Genomic DNA, 10898 nt, shown 5'->3' with positions numbered 1-10898 from the left:
GTGGGATACACGATCGAATGCCCTCGCAAAATCAGTATAGAATACAACAACTTAACTCTGCACGTTTTTGTTCAGCGCTTCATGTATTTTCTTCAAGAATATAGAGATCGTTACCTTGTGAGAATAGAGCAAGTGCGCACAGGGGTCATGAAAAGTTTGTGCTTATAAGATGGGGTTGAGGCGAAACAGAGAAAAGATCTGTTTTTTCATAAAAGAGGAAGAAGAAATAACTTCATGTACTAAACTTTTAAAGAAGAAATAAAAAGGTAAGTGGGCTTTGTCAAAATTTTTACCACTCATATCTATTTTTCAAAACTAAATGGTAAGAATCCCGTAAAACCTGACAATTTACTATCAGAAAATTTTTCAAACTATCATGGACCTTTGTCTTTTAAAGCTATGTATCCAAAGAATTTTAAATAGATTGTTCCGTTTTCTAGCTGGTCTGAGGAAAAAAAATTGTTGAAACCATTTGTTGACCTGTGGTCTTGAAATATGAGTTGCATTGTTCGGCTATGTGATAATTTGCCCTTTGAAGCTTTAAAATACTTTTGGATGCTCTTGATTGATGATGCAAAATTACAAAATTGAGCGGATATCATTGAAAAAAGGGAATGCACATACCTCAATTGATATTACACTTCGTTTCAATCTGCTCAAAATTTCAGAGCATGGCTGAAAGATATCATTTCGTTGTTGAAAGCTTTGAATTCTTTCATTCTCTGATTTCCCGATTTTTTTTTTCATTGATCTAAAAAAGGTGTCTTCCAAACTATATTGATCATTGCCTTTTAATGCTATGTATCCAAAGAATTTTAGGTAGATTGTTCCGTTTTCTAGCTGGTCTGAGGAAACAAAATTGTTGAAACCATTTGTTGACCTGTGGTCATGAAATATGAGTTGCATTGTTCGGCTTTGTGATAATTTGCACTTTGAAGCTTTGAAATACTTTTGGATGCTTTTGATTGATGCTTCAAAATTACAAAATTGAGCGGATATCATTGAAAAAAGCGAATGCACGCACCTCAATTGATATTAAACTTCGTTTCAATCTCCTCAAATTGTTCAGAGCATGGGAGTTAAATCCTCATTGATTTTATGGTTTTAACTCCTTCAGCCATGCTCTGAAGATTTTGAGGAGATTGAAACGAAGTTTAATATCAATTGAGGTTCGTGCATTCGCTTTTTTCAACAACAATTCTTTGTCAAATATTAAAGATTCCAAATCTTGGCCAAATTTGATGTACTCTGTTTCTCTGCGTTCAGATTAACAAGATCTACTATTACTAGCGAACGTTCTTGAAATTCCGACAACTCATGATGCAAGATTAGATATCGAGGCCTACGGACTTTGGGAATCGATGTTCAACAAAACCTATTTTGATAGGAAATTTCAACCCGCCGGCAAAAAGTTTTCCAGAAACCAGTAGCGAAGCTGACAAGTACCATGTATCTATTAAAAAGAACAAACATGTAAAAAGAATAACTGACGTTGAGAAAGCAACATTTTGTTCGCTGTTCCTGGAATGCAGTGTAGGAGCTGGTCCATCAGCTTCAAGAGCGCTGAAACAACTGGCATCGAAGCTCTCTGCTCGAAAAGAGTTCAGCTACGCTACGTTAATATAGCATATCTCGGGACAAAAATCTGGTCTTTTCCATTATAGCCACCCCCCCCCCCCTCAGCTTAGTGGGCATGTAACCTATAGCCTCCCGCCCCCAATCATGGTAATTATACATAATGTAATGGGGGCTATAATTTCATGGGTGGCTATAATGGGAAAGACCCCAAAAATCAGCTTTGCTCTCCTGAGGAGTTGCATCCTCTGCATTCGTGGTTCCAGGACGCTTAGGCGGTGCGAAATTGTTGAAGCTTTGATGGGAGCCGTGATTGTAGAAGGGAGGCTGTTAGTTGGACTCATCTACTTTCGTCATTAGTTGTTTGTTTTCTAATGCCGTCTGTCTTTTGTTTTACTTTCCCAGCTGATGTTTGTATTTCTCATCATTTTATTGATAGATTTCATACAAATGCTTTGTGAAGACGTAGTGCTGGGAGGGCCCGGACCAACCAATATTCACCCAGTGATGAGGAGGGGCATTTCTTAATTTACCTTTCATTTTTGCTGTTTTTAATATTTTCGGGTGACTTTAGAGCCGTATGCTTTTCTATGCTCTAAGAATGCGATTATCCAAAAGTTTTGTGAAGACTGTTTCATGGTGTGAAGGGCGGTTCCTAATCTCAAAAGTTTGAACCCCCTGCCGCCGCCGTCAATCCCCCCCCCCCCCCCCCCACCCATAAACCCCCTCAACACTCCCATTGTTCAACCTCCTGCACCTGTCGATTAGACTCCTCATCTCATCTATCCTTCGCAACCCTACCCCCCATCGCTTGAACCCCCCTAATGCTAGCATTCCTATGCCCCAGCTTGCTACTCCCGAAGCCAACCGCTCGACGGTCGTTGATCAATTCGCCCGACGTTTAAGCTCGGTTTTGTTTAAGGTTTGATATGTGCTTCTCATGATACTGTAGAGACATGTCCTATCCAAAATCTGTGTATTTTCTAAAGCCAGAAAGCAACAACAGTTCATTTGTGCCTCTTGTGAACGAAAAATGTAAGTTTTTGATTTTGACCTCTTATCAATGTCCTAGTATTTTTATATCAAAATTAATTCATAATGGGAAATACGAAAAACCCGACAAAGGGACTCTAACTGACATTTATGTGAACTTCTTCAAAAGGAAGTACAACGAGACAAACAAATGCACATGGAGACTATTATGCAGATGTGGAAACTGCAATATCTTTGAAAAGCTACGATAACTCGGACTACAAAAGGGGGAAACCACCTAGGGAATTTGCCCTGAAGTCTATTCTACTACTACTACTTCTACTACTAGAATCTCAGCCATCACAAGATAATTTACATTTGAGGAGATATAGCAAACATAGCCATTACAAACAATCCCTAATACTTTTAACAGAGTTGTATTGAGATACGTCTGCAAAATCATGGTAACTGGTAAATAGCTTCATGGGGCTGGAAGAGGTAAAACAGTCATGTGTAAAATTTTCAATTATTGGTACAAGAATTATTTATCGTAACTAGTTTTGACGTTGCCACTCCCATTTGGTTATTTCAGTGCTTACTGAAGTGAAAACTTTTCTACCCCTGTTGAAGAAGTCAAATGATGAACTTGGGGAGAAACAAAAGGAACTCATGGCAGTTGGGAAGCGCTTGGTGGAGTTTGATCTTGATATTCCGAATGCTGATAGCGGAGACGAATCTGACAGCGACAGTGAAAAAACGGAATTGAATACTAAGGAACAGAAATCATCAGTAGAAATGGTGCGTGCAGAAATGGTTAAGTGAAAGAATTGAGAAAAGTAAATTTACTAAAACTCTGCTAGCTTTTGGAGCTCACCTAGCAATGGAATAGTTTTGACGTCTGACATTTGTTCTAGAACATTCTCTCGCTTGATTTATTCTGAGACTTTTTCACGCTTGATGTCTTGATTTTTGCATGACCTAAATTGCTCTTATTCATAAACAACCAGAAAAGCTTATACATGTTTTTCACTAATCATTGCAAGTCTATCCTAAAAATGTTGTGTGTCCTATATGAACTCAAATATGGTTAATTGCTCTCAAACAAAGTTTGTAGCAATTATATTAGTCCTGTGGTCTTTTTACGACGCGAAGAGGCGTATTAGTTTTTTTTGAGGTTTTTAACCGGAAGTACTATTCGTTGAGACGGCGTTTTGACCTTAAAGCGAAAGAGTAGTTTTGTCATGTGAAAAATTTTTTCTGGGAGACAGAAGTTTATTGACCATGCGCTGCGTTCAGTGAATGAGTTTTCGACTTTGAAATAATATGTATTTGTTTTTTACTTTTTATATTTTCAATTTGATTTTCATCTTTCAAAAATCAATTAGTATTTTTTTGTTTCTGTTTCTTACGATGTATCGATATTCTGCACATTCTATCATGTATCCTTCTAGCTTTCTTCTACTAACTATAGGTTTATTCGCTCTCCTTTATCAGTTGTTGAAAGATAATTGTCTATTTTTGTAGATTTTCAAAATTGAGTAATTACTAGAGTTATGTTTAAATTTTTTCGACCGATTGGTAATTTCTTCTAATACCGTTAGGACCTTATGCTTTCCCTATGTGCCGTCCAGTGGATTGCGGAGCTCTATCTTTTTGAGACTAATATCATGAGCTATATCATTACCATTTTAATTCTTGTTGGTTTTTTGAGCCGATCAGTATTTGACATCCAAAGAGTTTTGAACCATTTTTAAAGTTAGCAAATGTTTTTAATTACTCTCGAATGAAGTTTGTAGCAATTATATGACTCCTGTCGGTCTTTTTTATGTGGTTTCGCTTGAACGATTTTTTGCCGACGCTTTTGACTTTTCGTCCTCAAAAACGGGATAAACAGGTAGAGCCCAGCGGGTATTAAGTGCTCTTAGAGCCTTTCGGCTCTGTTTCAGCTCAAACTGTTTTGGAGACTTAAACTTATGGTGTGAAGGGCAGTTCTGATAGGTTAAAGACACCCCCACTGTTGAGTCCCCCCACTATTTCTTTAACTTTTTGACATTTATTTTTCATTATTCACATCTTTCCAGACGCAGGGCCAGAAGTCCTTAAGGGTTTGATAAAAATTTACTGAAAAAAATTATATTTGCCATGGAATAGCTTTCAATTTTTTAATATGACAAGTTTTAGCATTTTTTTAAAACTTGCATTTTCAAGTTTCTTGAAATTTTTTGTCGGTTAAGGTTTTTCCAGCCTCAAGAGCCGAGGAACCTCATCTAGGGTTTGACAATAGGTTAATGTATAGTTTCTAAATGTAATGAAATGTTTTCAAGATTTCAACTCCACGAATGTTTTTTTAAACAAAACTTTTAAACTATTCAGGTTTTTCAGCCTAACAAAAAATCTCCGTTAGGACTTGATAATAATTTACTGGAAAATGTATTTTTGGCCGTGGATTAGTTTTCAACTTTTTTTTTATCACAAAGAGAGGCACATAACCTCCAATTGGGTTTGATTATAGGTTACTGGATAGCTTCTAGATGTAATCGAATGTTTTTCAAGATTTTAATAGCATTTTTAAAAAAAATATATATGCAATCTTTTCAAATTTTTTGAATCTTTTTGAAATTTTTTTTATCATAGGCACCAGAGTCCTAGGGACCTCCTCCAAGGTTTGATGATAAGCTGTAGGATAGTTTCTAGAGTTAATGGAATGGTTATCAATATTTTTGTGACTCCAGCGTCAGCAATTTTTTGATAAAATTTGTAAATTTCTTTTTTTTTTCAAATTTCTGAAGTTATGTTCATGGATGTTCATTAAGTTTTTGGATCTTCATAAGCCAGTGAAATTTTTAAATCTTCAAATAGGGATACTGGATAGTCGTTTGAAACAAAACAATGAAATGGTTTTGAAAAGTTTAGTGTCTTAAACTCTCGCAAGATTTAAAAAAAATTGCGATTGTTTTCAAAATTTGTGCGTATTTTTGTCCTTTTCTGAGTTTAACGATGATTGTTAACGATCAAATCTTATCGGTCAAAATTTTTACCACAATTCAAATCTAGCGAGGTTTTAAGACAAAATGGTGCTGATTTCAGCTCCAACTACTGATTTTTGATGTTTCGCTTTTTCAGTAACTTTTTCACGCTTGATTTCCTGAATTTTGCGTAACCTAAATTCCTCTGCTCCAGGAATATTGTCTGTTGCTGAAATGGATCGTAACATAAGCGAGCACAAGGGCCTAATAGCCGAATGATTAATATTGGCCTGAATTACGCCGGAGATCGAGGGTTCGAACCTCCCGATCTCCGGCGTCTGTTGTCGGTACCGCTTCAGCCTACATTTGAGAAGCCCAATTCATCTGTCCAAAAGCAAACCGAAATAATCTGAGAGGGTACTGTAAGTTATTTCTTACAAATGTTGACCATAACGACTTCGTATGAGTGAAAAAAAAATGTTCAATTGCTCTCAAACAAAGTTAGAAGCAATTATTATAGTCATTTGTTTTTGTAATGCAGAATTTTTGCTTGACCAATTTCATTTTTTGAGTGGCTTTTATGTCCTTGACTTTCTGAATTCCTTGTGATTAAAATTGATATTTACAACTACTTAAACTTAAATGAAATGTGTGCCTCAATTTGTTTTGTGTTTTCACTTTGAACCCGAAAACTGGTCTTTGATAACCTGTAATGACGTCATTTGGAGACCCTCCTACTGAAGCAGACTAAAATTGAATCGAGTTCAAACCGCAATGTTGGTCGATTTTGTTTTCCAGTTCGTTACAACGCTGAGAATTTATAATCATAAGAACACTTGGTTTTAATGTCACTTTGAATGAACTTGATTGATTGAGTTAAAGTTAGAGATGTTTCGAAGTTATTTTTTTTCACTGCTGCTGTTGTGACCCAAAGTTTTGAAGCAGTTATGATACTCTGCGTGAATATTTTCCGTATGTTTTCACCTGCAGTTTTGTTCGCCTTGAAACTTGTTTCTTTGTTGATTCTCATTCTCTGACGTTCACTATGCATATTTCATCATTGCGTTCAGTTGTAATTCATTGTTGCTAATAGCCGCCGCTAGCCTTTCAACGGCTATAATTCAGGCGCTTCCTTTTTTTAGAATCGAAGAGGTGTAATTGTTTTCTATTTTTTTGTTCGTCCCTTCTTTTGTCAGTGAGTGAAACAGAGTGAGAAATGTAGGTGTGAAAAGTGTGAAGAATTTTTCCTACACAGGCAATTTTTTTGTCAGCGTGCGGTTTTTTCCAGCTGTTTTTTAAAATTTATGTTGCCCGCAATTTTATTTTTGTTTCGATTGCGTTTGGAAGTTTTTTGGTAATGTAAAGGAGTTTTACGCTAATTGGGAAGTGTTTTCAACTGTTTTTCCGGTTTTAAGAATATTTTCGCCCATGACTTTTGGCCCATATCTATGCTTTATTGATTTTGTTTGTTCCGAACTCTAAGCCTAATGGTCTTAGAAGATTTTTAATTTAATCTAAATCAGATATAGATTCTTTGGTACCAATAAGTTTTTTCCATAAATTTCAGCAAATTTACAAAATTTTGTTTTCAATTTCAGTTTTTTCCGTTTTTGTCAAACGAGATGTATGTATGCTTGTCTTGATGCGTTCGAAGTTTTGTGTGCATTTTGTTTTGTCTCGACTCGAAGAAATATTTTTTTTGCGTTTGTATGGGACTTGTAAAAATTGAAAAAGTAAATGGATTGCAATTTTTCTTGGTTTAATTTACTTTTTAGCTGGCTAAATTTTTTGTTATTTCGGTTGAAATCGATATCTTCTCTTCTTTGATGCTTACTCTCATCGGATCCTTGTTTTTTTGAAAAGCAGGATTTTTTTCCAAGATGGCTTTGAGTCGTTTCCGGAATTCTTTGGGTTTTTAAAATTCTATCTACTATTTGATCACGTTCTTCGTTTTACATAAGTTGCAATTTTCGCGTTTGACTCCTGACTTTCCTCACTCATTGTTTCAGCTGAATGGATTTAAGATAAGATTCTTTAACGCATTGACTTACGCAATGTAGTGAACGAGGTCAATGTCAAAAGAGCGAAATCAGAAGATAAAACAAAGACCCTTCATGAAGTCATGGTGCATTAAATTATCAAAGTTCATTAGAGCCATTGCTAGCTGGCATAAGTCCTAAGTTTAACAGCTTTCAATTTGTCAGCTTAATTAAGTATTGATTTAGAATCTAACTGAAACTGTGCACCGAATTAGCACCTTTTGAAACTTTGTCAATTTTTATCTTTTTTGCTTTTCATTCCTGATATGCGTTAACCGCGGTTTTTTCTCCAGCAATTTGCCGGCTGTGTTTTAATATCCCTCAAGCTAGGTTTGATGCAATTATTTTAAACGTTTGTGTTTGTGTGTGTGTGAGAGTGTTTTCATGTTTTTTTTTGTCTAAAGCTTTGAATGTTCGAGTTGCCTATTGATTTTTGGGATATGTTATGTTTCGGCCCCAAGCTTAGTGGGAATATATATTTTATGACCTTCAGGAGCACATGCATTACTTTAAAATAGTAGCGTGCTATATAACAACACATAATTTGTAACAGGGGTTCATAAAAAAACACTTGGGGGGCAGAATAGATCCAATTTTTGACTTCTTTATTTTTACGTGATCGAAATGATCGCTTCCAGATTGTAATTCACCAACTTACTGCATTTTACTACTAAAATTCAATTCGAAGGAGCTGGTGCAAAATTTAATTGCATTTTATAAAAGCGATTGTGAGCGGTTGAAGATCAAAGCCTCTGTAACTTAGTGGTTAAGAGGGCAGTCAGACTGTTATCCTGGAAGTCGCGGTTTCGAACCCCTCTGAGGGCGGAGGTTTTGCACGAATAAATAAATTCTAAGCTACACCCCTAAATTAAATTGACAATCCCCCGGCCTGTTGTTGGCGAGCAATTCTTTGGCGTTAATTCTGAGAGCAATTCTTCGGTTATGTTTTGTATGTGCTCGAATGTGATAGTTACTAGTTATTTCGGCATTTATCTTTAGAGCCTCTTTGAATGCTAGTTATTACTCTCAAGCCCAAATAACTTTGTTTTTACTGAATTGGAGGTGGGGTCAGACGTTTTCCAAAACTTCATTTAAATTTGGGTTAAGTCTGCTTAACTAGTGCAGGCTACTCACGGCATATCACAGTGGTTTGGAAATTCAAATGGTCTGGTTGCTTTAAATATTTAAATGATTAACAGCAACGCTCTCTTTGATCAGGAATTCTTTAATAATGGTTAATTTTCCAAGTTCTTCTCGGTGTCTGCTCAATTGAAATGAAACAAATATTAAAGCAGAAGTTTTTGTGAAAACGATAATTCTGAATTGTAAAGCGGAAGGGTTCGAAAATTCGGACAGTTTTAGAACATTAGCTAATAATGGTTGTGTTTTGTTTTCAGAAAATCTCTCTCATACCACAAGAGAGCTCAGACAGCAGTGATGAAAATGAAATCGCAGAATCAGTCCAGAATAACGAAGCAGCATTAAAGCAAAGCGGAAAAGTTCTCATTGAAGAAATACCAGAGGAGGGTACTTGTAAAAGGACTGACACAAGACCAACAGAGATAAAAAGTAATCAGTCAACGACACCTCATAATTCACTGAAGAAGAAAGCGAAACGAAAGACTAAACGAAAAAAATAAATCAAGCTGTTTTTCAAACTTGTTTGAATTTTGTTTTAGTTTTGATTCGATTGCTTGGCTTTAAGTTCAGCAAAATTGAATTAAAGATTTTTCATGGCAGTGTTACATTTGAACTTTATTATTTTTTCCTTATTAATAAGTTAGAATGGTGGTTGCTTAACTTCTAACCCTACTTATCTTACGCTGCTTGCTACTACCAAAGTCAACCTCATCCGAAGCCTTTCGAAGGCAATTACTCCATTGGGGTGGAAATATATTGGCTAAATTTCGCATCTTGTTAGGGTAGTTTAAATTGCTTTGCTGGAATGTATTTCGGAGGGTAAAATAAGCTTCTACGAATCACGAGTTTTCAAAGATATTCAAAATTGAACTTGACTTTCTTTTTGCTTTGTTCAGTTTCTGTGAAACGTTTTTCGTAATGAATTTCCTGTGGTCTTTTTTGCTTTTGTAGCAATTTCATAGCCTTGCTTAACAATATCACGGTGGAGGTCCTCTTCGTGTTTTTGTTCCTGAGACGCATTTTTGCCTTTTGGAAACAGGTAATTAGTTTAATTTCCAAATAAAAGCAAAATATGATTTGAACAAAAATTGTCTTTTTTCTTTTTGAGGAATTATAGTTATAGTGGCACAATTTTTGGCAATTAACAAATGCATACTGCCGTAGACCTTCTTGGCAAATTGTGACGAAACCATGCGTCTGTCCGACAAAAAATGTTGAAATTTATGGTTGTGCGCTTAGCTTTATTTAAAAAATGTTTAAATTTTGGTTCTTCTTCAGTTGAAATCTCAATTTAGCAGTCGCAAAATCTAGCGCTTCATATTGATAGTTTGTTTGCTCCTTGTTTAAAATTTTGGCTCTAGACTTTGCTCTAATTTTCCAATGAGAGAGTAGGTAGGGACTTGAAGGTTAATTTGTTTTTTGTAAAGCTTTGATCCTAACGACTTCTACTAAAAGCAGGTAGTGCGTTTCTTTTTGAAAACAGGTTTCAGATACTTGACATTTTGCTCATGAAGTTACCTTTATGCGTAAACTCGACTTATAATGCTGAGAATAAAAGTAATACATTTTCATATGTAAAATGAACCCATAAATTGTTAAATATTTTTAACGTTCAAAAGTTGCCCTGTTAGAGAAATTTGTGTTATGGTTGATTAGTTGCCCCCAACGAGGTTTGAAGCAATTTTTGTAAACGTGTTTTGCATGCTCAATTTTTGCATGACCGTTTTTGGGTCTCGAAATTTCTCTTGGTTGCACTTCTCGACTGACTTTTCACGCTTGACTTCTTGATTTTTGCGTTACCTAAATTGTTGTTGGTTAGAAATTGTTGGCTACTGAAACAAAAGCAATCGAATGATTGAATATCATAAGGGCCTGATTGGGTTGTAGATACTACTTCAGTCAATTACGCCAAAGGGTTCGAAACCCTTCTTCAACAAATTTTTTGAATCCATAAAATTTATCTAGACTATAGCCTTCAATGAATTAAATTGCACCGCTTGTCGTTGGAGAGCGGTTAGTCCGACGTTAGTTGGTTTATCTTTTGAAGAAATAAGGAAAACTATAGGTGGATGCCCAGAGGACGCTTTTTGCTAGTATATATCAATTATTAGGGTTACTCTTTGCAATCTTGCAGATACTTTGGGATATTTATATTCAAGCAATTGCCCTCAAAGTTTTTCAGTAAAAGTACTCAGTTCTGACATCA

General features: G+C 35.7%; 1 protein-coding gene across 1 annotated transcript; it reads left to right on the top strand.

Annotated features, from left to right (window-relative positions):
- Positions 1–2495: 2495 nt before the first annotated feature.
- LOC142356054 (uncharacterized) lies at positions 2496–9291 on the top strand. Its single transcript, XM_075408033.1, has 3 exons — positions 2496–2610; positions 3140–3345; positions 8950–9291. Exons 1-3 carry the CDS (start codon positions 2532–2534, stop codon positions 9190–9192), a joined length of 528 nt encoding a protein of 175 aa, XP_075264148.1. The 5' UTR covers positions 2496–2531; the 3' UTR covers positions 9193–9291.
- The last annotated feature ends 1607 nt before the right edge of the window (positions 9292–10898 follow it).

This window comes from Convolutriloba macropyga, unplaced genomic scaffold, assembly GCF_964194025.1.
Source record: "Convolutriloba macropyga unplaced genomic scaffold, txConMacr16.3 SCAFFOLD_957, whole genome shotgun sequence".
Taxonomy (NCBI): domain Eukaryota; kingdom Metazoa; phylum Xenacoelomorpha; order Acoela; family Convolutidae; genus Convolutriloba; species Convolutriloba macropyga.
The sequence above is the reverse complement of the archived record's forward strand: the minus strand, read 5'-3'. Positions and strand labels throughout refer to the sequence as shown.